General features: G+C 39.6%; 1 protein-coding gene, 1 non-coding gene and 1 pseudogene across 2 annotated transcripts in view; 1 reads left to right on the top strand and 2 right to left on the bottom strand.

Moving 5' to 3' along the window:
- Positions 1-158: 158 nt before the first annotated feature.
- The window catches only part of IARS2 (isoleucyl-tRNA synthetase 2, mitochondrial), a 72,207-nt gene continuing 59,343 nt past the window's right edge, over positions 159-13,022 (bottom strand). The window contains exons 16-23 of the mRNA XM_005540889.4: positions 11,233-11,335; positions 9,773-9,898; positions 8,652-8,783; positions 7,418-7,524; positions 6,045-6,190; positions 4,903-5,093; positions 2,536-2,680; positions 159-701 (exon numbers count right to left, since the gene is read on the bottom strand). Of these exons, the coding sequence (XP_005540946.3) occupies positions 559-701; positions 2,536-2,680; positions 4,903-5,093; positions 6,045-6,190; positions 7,418-7,524; positions 8,652-8,783; positions 9,773-9,898; positions 11,233-11,335 (1,093 nt within the window). The 3' untranslated portion in view covers positions 159-558. The remainder of the gene's footprint in view (positions 702-2,535; positions 2,681-4,902; positions 5,094-6,044; positions 6,191-7,417; positions 7,525-8,651; positions 8,784-9,772; positions 9,899-11,232; positions 11,336-13,022) is intronic.
- LOC123574683 (small ribosomal subunit protein uS8-like) lies at positions 3,832-4,220 on the top strand (annotated as a pseudogene).
- LOC123571215 (small nucleolar RNA U13) lies at positions 10,565-10,667 on the bottom strand. The gene has a single exon (XR_006695396.1). It is a non-coding gene; the product is annotated as a small nucleolar RNA U13 (small nucleolar RNA).

The raw sequence follows: 13,022 nt of genomic DNA, 5'->3' as shown, positions 1-13,022 counted from the left end.
CAACCCCAAAAACTAGCTATTCTGAAAAGGTTGATGTTCACTAACAGGAAGAATGATATGACCCTTCATCTCTTAAGGGAAACACGCCTTCGCCATTCCCTTTCAAAACTCTACTTCTTTTACTTGCCATTGACAACTTCTGCACCAACATCAGTCAGTACTTTTCCAGAATGCCTTTATTTTCAGTGTGATAGAATTTAAATACTGAGTCAAAAGATTTATAAAATATAAAACATTTTCTGCTCGGCCATATTTGAAGACAAGCTGAATACATATCTATGTTCTGAATAAGTCCATTATGGATATATATAGGAAGATATATATATATCCATCCACAGATACACACACACATATATATATTTCTGCATATATATATACATAATTCTTTCTATAGTTACAGGAAATACTTCTTTTATAATTCTGATTTTGACCATCCTCCACCATTTACTCATCCACTCATTACCTAAATCTTGGCTTTCTTTCCAATATTGTAAATAATCCATCTAAACTTCTAGCCAGTACTGTCAGGAGGGTTCTTGCTCAAGTGAGCTGTTAATACTATTTTCCACTGACAACTTCTGCACATCGAGGACAGAGTGTATCTGAAGACTCCGCTGTATACTTCCAACAACGAGGGCATTTTTCTTTCGTAGTCGGCATGACAATTACTTTATAGGAAGACTCTTCACGAATATCACCACCTATAAAAAAATACATGAAGAGAATTTCTGATAGGCATTCAACTTGTAACACTGTTTCTTAATTGGTTTAGCAGAGGCTTCTTTTTCAGTCTTCTGTCCTGCCTTGGTAAAGCTTGTTAGACACTTCCCCATTTGCCCCATTACATATATAGCCAAGATAATGGGATCATACAACTCGACAACTGAAGAGAGCTGAGGAATTAGAGACCGGGTGACTGAGATTAACTGACATCTCCCAAGTCACCGAGTTCTACATCTACTCAGGCAGAGCAGACTTTCTAGCTGTTAAATCTGGATCTAGTTCTGATGAATGACACTGCCTCTCCAGCTACATACATGACTAAGAATTTTTAAAAGCCAAATTATAGTGACAACTACGGTGTCCTCACTCAAAATTTCTCATGGGACAGAAGGAACCAAAAATATCTCCACAATTAATACTCTTAGACTTCGGACTGATAAAAATATAAAAGTAATCTAGTCATTGTACAAAGAGTATATTAACATTACATGGCTGGGCACGGTAGCTCACGCCTGTAATCCCAGCACTTTGGGGGGCTGAGGCAGGTGGATCACCTGAGGTCAGGAGTTCGAGACCAGCCTGACCAACATGGTGAAACCCTGTCTCTACTAAAAATACAAAAATTGGCCGGGTGTGGTGGTGGGTGCCTGTAATCTCAGCTACTTGGGAGGCTGAGGCAGAAGAATCGCTTGAACCTGGGAGGCGGAGGTTGCAGTGAGCCAAGATTGCGCCATTGTACTCCAGTCTGGGTGACAAGAGTAAAACTCTGTCTCAAAAAAAAGGAAAGAAAAAATTATACAAAGCAAATTTAGCCAGAACTTTTACTACATGGTCTATGCTGCCAAGCCCAAATTTGAACTGCTGCCTGTAAGTTAGCTTCCCATCTCCTGGTACCCAAAAGCTATGAAAAACACAAGCAGCATAACCTTTGCCAAGATACCTGCTTATTTTTCTTTTTTTTTTTTTTGAGACGGAGTCTCGCTCTGTTGCCCAGGCTGGAGTGCAGTGGTGTGATCTTGGCTCACTGCAAGCTCCGCCTCCAGGTTCACGCCATTCTCCTACCTCAGCCTCGCTGGGAGTACTGGCGCATGCCGCCACGCACAGCTAATTTTTTGTATTTTTAGTAGAGATGGGGTTTCACCATGTTAGCCAGGATGGTCTCGATCTCCTGACCTCACAATCCACCTTGCCTCGGCCTCCCAAAGTGCTGGAATTACAGGAGTGAGCCACCGCACCCGGCCTATATTTCTTTATTAATGCAACTCTACCTCCACCAATGAAGATGAACCAGGTTGACTTTTAAAATCTTCTATAAAACAAATATTGACAAAATGCTTGCTTATGAGATACCATCATTAGAATGAGCTCAATAAAACTTCCTCCTTAATCCCTCACAAGAATGGCTAAATATTTTAATCTGGGGTACACATAATAGGAAATTTTAGAATCAACACTGGGGAACAGTGGGCAGGACTGGGCCAGTACTGGGGTACTAAGTATCAAAGCAGGGGGACACTTGGGAGCAAGTCAGACTAACATAAACTTCATATAAAATGACCATTATTTATTTAAAGGACAGAAAGAAAATCTCTCTCCCTCTTCAGTCCCTAGCCCTCAGTTCCCAAGATCATCAGGCAAGATACTTTTAACAGCGGGCTTAGAAACTTGGCAATTGTTTATATTATTTCCACAGAAAGACATATTCTAAGTACACATCTACCTTTAGAATAAATCTAGTCCATGGGAAGTTGGAGATGACCCAGAGTTATTCAATTCTCCAGATGTTACTTGTTACTTTCACCTCCTTCTTACCTTCTAAGTTGATGAGGAATTTCCCTTTAAGCTCAATTACATCTGCAGTCATCTCTCGTGGTTCCTGAGCCAGTAAAGTTGACTCAGAAGCCATCATTAATTCATTCAACTGAGAGGTGCTGGAAGTCTCTTCAGACTGCAGCATCTGTAAGAAAGCATGTGAAAGTTACAGTTTATGTTAAATTTTTACCATAAGCTGAGGATATAAAAAGAGACACTATAAATTCTCATGTTTAGAGAGGAACCTTTTGGTATACCATTGCATCCTGAGCAAATACCATTAAATGCATCAATCCTAATTAGTATAAAAGGTTTTAACTAAAAATGTCCATCAACAGTATTTATTGAGAATGCCAGGCACTTCACTTTGCTAGATCCTATAATTTCTCTTATTTCTAATTGTCGCATACACACACAAAAAACCTATATGGTGTTTATTATCCTCACTTTACAAATGAAGAAACAAGCAAAGAGAGGTTAACTTGCCCAAGATTCTCAACCAGTAAGTGGTGGAACTGCAGGTCAAGCCCAGGTCTGCCAGCCTCAAAGCCTTTTTTTTTTTTTCATGTATCATTGGGTGAGGAGCTAAAATACTATCTCAACCGGTACCTGCTTTTAGTAATGCACACTGATCGTGGCAATCTGAACAATACACAGAACGCTTCTGAAGTAGACTGAATTTGTCTGATGAACACACTTTACTCTGTAATTTTGATCTTCAAAGTGAGTTTTTAAGCTAACCAACACAGACATTCCTTTAAAAATGAGAGTCCATGAGAAACAGGAGACTCAAAGAGATGAATTTGGTTTTAACAAGTTTATACAATTAGTAACGGATGGAACCAGGACTCCATCTGACAGCTACTTGGTATGATTCCTAAGGAAAATACATTCATGTTTTTGAAAATCCCAAAGTATTTTTTCCAATAAAGATTGATCCAAACAAGCTGTTCTTTTCAGTTTATTACTTAGAAAGACTGAAGTCAAAGGAAACATAGTATGCAGGAAAAAAGGCCAGGACTAGGCTGTGTTACCCTGGCTAGGTCATAGCTTCAGCAGTCCTCACTTCCTCGCTTGTAAAATGAACAGCTTCCCAAGTTTCAAATTTTAAAATGTGAACATCTCATCTATTATACCTACTAGCTATTTCAAGCTCAAATCTTAATCACGCTAATCACATCATTAAAAATTTAAATTGAGCTTACCATACAAAATGAGATGGGTATTTTTTAGAAAACTGACACTAATAAAACTTTTTAAAAATAGCTCTTTCCACCATCTTTCTGCACCGCCACAATGGTGCACATGAATGTCCTGGCTGATGCTCTCGAGAGCACCAACAGTGCCGAAAGAGAGGCAAAAGCCAGGCTTTAGGCCACGCTCCAAAGTCATCATCCGGTTTCTCACTGTGATGATGAAGCATGGTTACATTGGCAAATCTAAAATCACTGATGATCACAGAGCTGGGAAAACTGTTGTGAACCTCACAGGCAGGCTAAACAAGTATGGAGTGATCAGCCCCAGATTTGATGTGCAACTCAAAGATCTAGAAAAATGGCAAAATAATTCTGCTTCCATCCCGCCAGTTTGGTTTCATTGTACTGACAACATCAGCTGGCATCATGGACCATGAAGAAGCAAGATGAAAACGCACAGGAGGGAAAATCCTGGGATTCTTTTTCTAGGGATGTAATACATATATTTACAAATAAAATGCCTCACGGAGAAAAAAATTATATTCATTGACAATTCTCTTCTTAAGCATTTAGACTGGAGAAAAATCACATCATTATGTGAAGCTATAAACCAATCTGGCCAATCAACCCTAAAAATCTCAAGAAGAAAATTCTGATGGCCCTTCTGGAAATAAAAACAGGATAAATGCTTTGAAATATATGTGGTAACTTGCTGGATAAAATGAATTTTCTCCAGATTTCACAAAATAAAAATGGAAACTCTTTTTGGGTTTGTTTTGAATCTGGTCCAAATGGATGAAATTCTCAGGAAACCTGACCCTTAATACAAAACTCCCAATTTTTATACATTCGAAGATGATCATGATGAATTTATATGTCACCTGTCTTCTAAATAGTCCTGAGGCCTTTGATTTGAAACAGAACTTTATTTATTCCTTCCTTGTCCCTACACAGTGACATATGCGTGTTACATGCATAGAACATGTTTTACAAGACATGGAAAAGAACATGGTGAAGTAGGAAACAAAGAATCAGTGATAATATCAGGATTAGAAGACAAACCCTAATTTCTAAATTAAATTTTTTTAAATTTAGACACATTTTAAAAGCAAATTTCAGGCAAAGCACTATGATACTAACACCATTTCAAAAGGGACATATTGCTGCATACCTCTATTATCTCGAAAAGCAGTCCAGGTTCTATCACTATGATAACCTTGTACTCAGCTGCATTTTTGCCAGGGATGCTTCCGAGAAATGAATCTCGCATTGCACACGCACTCTCCACAGCTTCTTCCAACCCGGGCTTCTTCCAGATAGAACTAGTACTAATCCACCCAGTACGGAAAACACTCTTGGGCTCTTCAGAAGAACAAAAACAGTAAACTGCTTTACAAACATCCTAAGCTGTATATGAAGCTCTAACCATTAAATATTTACCATTAATGGGAAATAAGAATTGTTATTTACGGTAATCAAGTGATGAAATATTATGGAGGCATCCTAATTATTTACAAAACATTTCTATCAGCATTGGAAAATATTTGCTACCTTTAAACAAAAGAGAAAATATATAATAAGAGCTCAAAGAAAAAAAAGGATGCTTAGAAAAAAATAATATAGAAATATCCCCATATTAACAGCTATCAGTAGTAAGATTATAAGTGACTTCCCCCTCTTTCTACAACTATCATATAATACTCACTAAAAGCACTATATTTTGTTTTAATATAACCTAAAATATATTTCAGAACTTTTTTTTTTTTTTTCCAGAAGGAGTCTTGCGCTGTCACCCAGGCTGAAGTACAGTGGCATGATCTTGGCTCACAGCAACTTCCATCTCCTGAGTTCAAGCAATTCTTCTACCTCAGCCTCCCAAGTAGCTGGGACTATAGGCGCCCGCCATCACTATGCCCGGCTCATTTCAGTAGAGATGGGGTTTCGCCATGTTGGCCTGGCTAGTTTTGAACTCCTGACCTCAAGCGATCTACCCACCTCAGCCTCCAAAAGTGTGGGGATTACAGGCGTCAGCCACCACACCTGGCCATTTCAGAACATTTATAAAGGTATTTAAGAAAAAAAGTGATTTCTCAACACAGTCAAGCTGCTAATACATTTCAGAAAACACAGAATTCTGAAATTTACCCTACTCCTCTACAAATAGGTGCAGAAACAAATACATGACCAAGATATACTGTCACAGAGCAGTCACTGTAAATGGATAAGTGCCCCTTTTATGAAGCAGATAAAATTAGAAGTTGCACCTTTATCAGGGCTCTTTCTCATTAAGAGAATAAACAAAGTATTCCTTACCTTTAATATAAGGTATGTGCTGGAACACCTCTTCAGCCAGGTGAGGAAGAATGGGAGCAAAAGAACGAACTATTACATCCAAAATTTCAACTAATGCAGTCTGACAAGAGCGTCGTCTGGGGTCATTTTCCTTTTCACAATAGAGCCTGAACAAGAACAACTTATTCAGCAGTTGACAATACTTTACACATTATGGTCACCAAAATAGGACCTGCCTCAGGTTGAGTTTATTTCTAGTGGCTAATCTTATGGTTCTAATCATCTTCTACTTAAAGAATACAATACACTCTTCTACAATTTCACTCCGTCCAGGTGTACCCACCTCCTCGAAAGCACTCATGGCTAGCTATCTCATTCTGTTTCTCAGGTGGATGACAACCAGAGTCTAGACTACCGTATTAAAGGACTATGAATAAGTTAGTTGACGGTATTTCACATGTGGCTCCTACCCACTACAATGCTATTAGTGTTTTAAGGGAAGGAGTAGGAGTTAGAATCCCTATGTGCAAGGTCCTTGAGGTGCTGACAGGCTGAGGCTAACACCTCAGACTGGACTCATTATCATAAAGATAGGACCATCACCTGCCCACTGGAGCAACAGATGAAGACTTGGCATCCACCCCTCTTCTACAAGGATACTGCTAATATTATACACTGTTACCATATAATTGCACATACATCTCTCTCTCTTCCCCTCAGGATCTGAGAACTCCTGAGAACAAGTATTATGTTCATCATCTGATACTAGCAGTGATGATTTTTTGAACACTTTATCAAGCACAGCGTAAAGCACATTATTGCTTTTCCTTCTCAATCACGAGGTAAGTATTATTATACTCATTTTACAGATGAAGAAACAGATTACAGAATAAGTTGCCCCAAATCAGAAAGCTAGTAAGCGGGAGGGCAAACCTTTATACTCAGGCTTGACTCTGGAACCCAGTCTTAATAACTGCACAACACTGCCCGTCGTGCTCATCACTGAATCCCCGACGGTTGCCAAACACAAGTAGACACTCAAAAAATAGTTGCCGAGGTTTTGTTGTCGTTGTTTTCTGAGACGAGGTCTTGCTCTGTCGCCCAGGCTGGAGTGCAGCGGCACAATCTCCGCTCATTGCAACCTCCACCTCCCAGGTTCAAGCGATTCCCGTGCCTCAGTCTCCTGAGTAGCTTGGATTACAGGCATGTACCACCATGCCCAGTTATTTTTTGTATTTTTAGTAGACACAGGGTTTTGCCATGTTTGCCAGGCTGGTCTCGAACTCCTGGCCTCATGTGATCCACCCGCCTTGGCCTCCCAAAGTGCTGGGATTACAGGCATGAGTCACCACGCCTGGCCATTGTTAAGCATTTTAATATTTAGCCATACATACCTATCTTTGATTATACTGAAATAAAAGTGAGAGAGCTCTCTGGTATAAAATGTCCGTAACAGCCGAACAACTTTTCCAAAATCATATTGTTTGTATAATTCGGTAATCTAGGGAACAAAGTCAAAATAAATCGGAAGCTGAGACAGGCAAATGAAAATGTTAAGTCATCACAAGCAAAATATGCTCATTTCAAAAATATATTTCAAAGAGACAAATACAAAACAGGCAATATGCAAGAACTCCTGGGAATCTTCAAAATGTCATTTCTGGAAAACACATTTGACTACACTCAGAAAATACTATTTTACTCTGAGAACTACGAAAGAACATTAATCAAGGAAAGAATGAGATTGTAAATAATAAAATCACACCAGTTTTACAACAGCAAACAGTGGAAGTTACCAAAAATTCATTAGTGTTCCTTCACTGATGCCTCATTTATTTTTGATTGGGCAAAAGTGGTATGTACACTCTGACTTAAGGATGCACTAATGCAAATACATTTCCAATTGTGAGAAAACACCATTTTGTTTTTTTTTTTTTTAAGACAGGGTCTCACTCTGTCAATCAGGCTGGAGTGCAATGGCACAATCACAGCTCACTGCAGCCTCAAAACCCTGAGCTCAAGTGATCCTCCTGCCTCAGCCTCCCAAGGAGCTGGGACTACATGCACTCGCTAACACGCCTGGCTAATTTTTAAAACTTTTGTAGAGATGGGTTCCCGCTCTGTTGCCCAGGCTGGTCTTGAACTCCTGGCCTTAAGGAATCCTCCCACCTTGGCCACCCAAAGTGGTAGGATTTATAGGTGTAAGCTTCTGCGCCCAGCCAGAAAACACAAATTACTTAAGTCTATATAAAAATGAGCAAATATCTTATGAGACAAATAGGAATAGTCATTTTGGTTATTTCTGTACTTTATTACGAGTAGCACATCTGCAGATAAATAAAGTATAACTCCACTTTATTCCTTCTTGTTGGAGAAATAGAGCTAATTGTAAGAGAAAAATCTGGTCTGGACATATTTCTCTAATCTTTTAAGAAACTCAAAAGATATGGTAACACTTTATACCTAAGGCCAACCTGGGAATGTGTGGAATTTAGCAAGCATAACCTTTTCAAGAGTGCTATAGTTACTATTTCCAGCAAGGTCTGTTCCACTGAGATAAAACTAAAATTTTAACCTCAAATAGTGCTGATATTTCTAGTTTCCAGAAGTTTATTAATTTACATTTACCTTGTTTGCCAAATCCTGCAGTAAATGTAGCATATACTGGTCTATGACATACATATCGTTAACAGGGATGGAATCTGTTTCTGGGTTGAAATCAGCCACATTTCCCAAAAGAAAGCGGAGTGTATTCCTAAGCTATTCATAGGAGGAAAATATATGCAGTTAAAAAAATTTAATGATGCCTTCAATTTTCACTGAAAAGTTAGGCTTTTACTCTGTAATTAAGTTGGATTCATCCAACTCTTGTCATTTTCTTAATGGGGTATTTTTATTATCATTCCAAATAACACTACAAATGTAAAAAAAAAAAAAAGACAAAAAGTACACAACAAACTCTTATTCCAATAGCCCAGTTATAGAAACAACCACAGGATTTTTATGCCTAATGACTGAATTTTCATTACATTTCTTTATTACGTTAGGACGAATCACCTTTCAGTAGCCCAGTTTATTCATGTGTGTGGGTCAGAATAATGTTATTTCACTTGCTTCACAGGTGAATATAAAGATACATGGAAAAATGTGAAAGGTTATTGAGTACATAAATATACAAAATTAATATCTATACTATGCTATACTACATTTTATATATTATATTAATAAAATATAAAGGATATTATATACAAATTATATAAAGTTACTGGTATTACTACCATTGTTTTGAAACAAATAAATTAACACAAGACTTTTTTTTTTTTTTGAGACGAGGTCTCACGCTGTCACCAGGCTGGAGTTCAGTGGTGGGATCTTAGGTCACTGCAACCTCCACCTCCTGGGTTCAAGCGATTCTCCTGCCTCAGCCTCCCAAGTAGCTGGGACTACAGGCATGCACCACCACGCCCAGTTAATTTTTTATTTTTAGTAGAGGCGGGGTTTCACTATGTTGGCCAGGCTGGTCTCGAACTCCTGACCTCGTGATCCACCCACCTCGGCCTCCCAAAGTGCTGGGATTACAGGCATGAGCCACCATGCCCGGCCAACACAGGAGATTTTTAAAAGCTCACAATATATGGAGAACTCATTTTCATTCAGTTTTTTCAGTGCCAAACAAAATGTGTCTCATTTTTTAAAACACTGATTTGGCAAACCTGTCCTTTAGAAATAGGAAGAATAATGGTTCTAACCTTGCTAATATCATCTCTGGCAGCATTGAGCACAGATGGGCCGATTGCAACTTCGGTGAAGACATTGGAATCAGCTACCCACCAGCGAAGGACATCAGCGCCATAGGGAGGCTCTTTGCTTTGATCCTTTTCATTGAGAAAAAATATATAAACACAATGGCTTTCAATTCCAATTAGCTGAACAGATGTTTTAGGTATAGCTCCTATTCAGAAATTTTTGAGCACAATACAAATATAAACTATACTAGCATTGTAATGAAATGCAGGCTAACAATCTCAAATTAGGCTGTATCTACAAAAAAAAAAACTGAAAAAAGAAAGAGGGTGCTCTGCAATTTTGTTCAACGCACAAATGCTCATACCTAATCTCTTCCCTGGTCATATCTGTTTCCGTCTATTACAGCTGGTAGTTAGACACACAGCAGTGCCAGGGAGGTCTCTATAGTAAGGGCGGGGAAGAGGAAGGCCTGCTTTTCCTTTCACTATTTCCTAGCAACTCTGTATACAAAACAATGAATGGTTACAGGATGTTAGGAGGGCAGTAAAAAGCCACAGGAGTTAAAAAATAAAAAATTAAAAAAAAAGACAAACGATTTATTTCACAAAAGCAGCTCCAAAACCCCCCCAAATTATCAGCAACCTCAGATTTGATGTACATTTAGGACCTGCTTTAAAATGTATAATTTTCAACAACATAATAATGAAATGTGCACTTAGAAGTTGTAATCTCATTTTTTCTTTTATCATTTCCATTTAACTATACAATTACACTTTGCACATTTTTTTTTTCCACTTCAGACAGTAATGTGCCAACACTGTAACAAGGTTTGAGGGAGGCATACCTCACACAATAGTGTGAAAACCCAATCATCACACTTACGAATCACAAAAGGATCTATACATTTTAAAGGCTCTTAGACAATTAAAAAAGGCCAGGCACAGTGGTTCACACCTGTAATCCCAGCACTTTGGGAGGCCAAGGCGGGCGGATCACGAGGTCAGGAGATCAAGACCATCCTGGCTAACACGGTGAAACCCCGTCTCTACTAAAAATACAAAAAATTAGCCGGGCGTGGTGGCGGGAGCCTGCAGTCTCAGCTATTCGGGAGACTGAGGCAGGAGAATGGCGTAAACCCGGGAGGCAGAGCTTGCAGTGAGCTGAAGTCGCACCACTGCACTCCAGCCTGGGCGACAGAGCGAGACTCTGTCTCAAAAAAAAAAAAAAGAAAAAAAAGAAGAAGAAGGAACAGCATGGTTTGGGACCTAACTGGAGAGTCAGGCCTGAAATGAGGTAAAAGGACCACAATCCTAGCCTCTGCCTTTTTCATTAAAATCATGTGTTATTTGAGAATATAAAAGATAGTTTTTATTTTTACATTGAAGTAACTATCTTAAGGGCTTTGGCCGCCAATTTAAGATCCTTAAAATGAAAATAAAATACATTTTAGAGAATCACCTACTTGTCCTCCATTAACGACAACATCAGGATGAATGACATTCCCAAGAGACTTAGACATCTTTTCTCCCTTTTCTCCAAGGGTAAATCCATGAACAATCACTGTCCTAAAGGGACAAACCAGCTATGTTAATGATAAACACAATTATATTATCTTTTTGAAGATTACGTATAGCTAAAAAGAGTATCTAAGTTTGACACAAAAATATGATTTTTCTTGACTGATTATGAATGAAAACTTTTCTTTTTTTTTGAGATGGAGTCTCACTCTTGTCACCCAGGCTGGAGTACAGTGGCATGATCTCAGCTCACTGCAACCTCCACCTCCCAGGTTCAAGAGATTCTCCTACCTACTCCTGACCTCAGGGGATCCACTTAACTCGGCCTCCCAAAGTGCTGGGATTACAGGTATGAGCCAACCCACCCGGTCGAAACCTTTCCTTAAAAGTCAAATTCAGCTGGGTGCTGTGGCTCACGCCTGTAATCCCAACACTCTGGGAGGCCAAGGCAGGCAGATCAATTGAGGCCAGGAGTTTGAGGCCAGCCTGGCCAACATGGTGAAACCCCGTCTCCACTACAAATACAAAAATTAGCCGGGTATGGTGGCGTGTGCCCGTAGTCCCAGATACTCGGGAGGCTGAGGCATGAGAATCACTTGAACCCAGGAGGCGGAGACTGCAGTGAGCTGAGATCGTCCCACTGCACTCCAGCCTGGGAGACAGAGTAAGACTCCATCTCAAAAAAAAAAAAAAATCATTCTTAGCTCATGTATCACAATGGTTAGTGAACTCTCGACTTACACAAAGGAAAACTTTAGATATTTTCATCACTAAACAGATTATTTTCTGAGCTTCTGCTGTGTACTGATTTTATCATTAAAGCTAACCAGTTTAGAAATAGCAAACTACAGAGATAGCAAGATCAGTGGTTGCCAGGGGCCCTAGGATGGGAGTGGAGATTAGCCACAAATGGGCATGAGAAAACTTTTTAGTGTGTTGGAAATGTTATAAAACCTTTTGTGGTGATAGCGGAAAAACTATATAATTCACTAAAAATCAAAAAAAAAAAATTTAATGAAAAAATAAAACCAAGAAAAAGGGCTGGGCGCAGTGGTTCACGCCTGTAATCCCAGCACTTTGGGAAGCCGAGACGGGTGGATCACGAGGTCAGGAGATCAAGACCATCCTCGCTAAGATGATAAAACCCCGTCTCTACTAAAAATACAAAACAATTAGCCAGGTGCGGTGTTGGGCGCCTGTAGTCCCAGCTACTTGGGAGGCTGAGGCAGGAGAATGGCATGAATCAGGGAGGCAGAGGTTGCAGTGAGCTGAGATCGCGCCACTGCACTCCAGGTTGGGCTAAAGAGCGAGATTCGGTCTCAGGAAAAAGTATGTCTTAAAAGAGCAGATTATCGTCTCAAAATTATTTTCAAAAGACAATTTGAAAAAAAATAGGATCCGCCCTTCTAATGGTCTTTAAAACACATGTTAAGAAACAAAAACATGTAAAAGGGCCAGGCATGGTGGCTCACACCTGTAATCTCAGCACTTTGGGAGGCTCAGGAGCATGGATCACTTGAGATCTGGAGTTTGAGACCAGTCTGGCCAACATGGTGAAACCCCGTCTCTACTAAAAATACAGAAATTAGCCAGGCATGGTGGCATGTGCCTGTAATTCCAGCTACTCGAGAGGCTGAGGCAGGAGAATCGCTTGAACCCGGGAGGCAAAAGTTGCAGTGAGCCAAGATCGCGCCACTGCACTCCAGCCTAGGCGACAGAGCAAGACTGCATCTCA

This window comes from Macaca fascicularis, chromosome 1 (genome assembly GCF_037993035.2).
Source record: "Macaca fascicularis isolate 582-1 chromosome 1, T2T-MFA8v1.1".
Lineage (NCBI taxonomy): Eukaryota > Metazoa > Chordata > Mammalia > Primates > Cercopithecidae > Macaca > Macaca fascicularis.
This window is presented reverse-complemented; position numbering and strand designations above follow the sequence as displayed.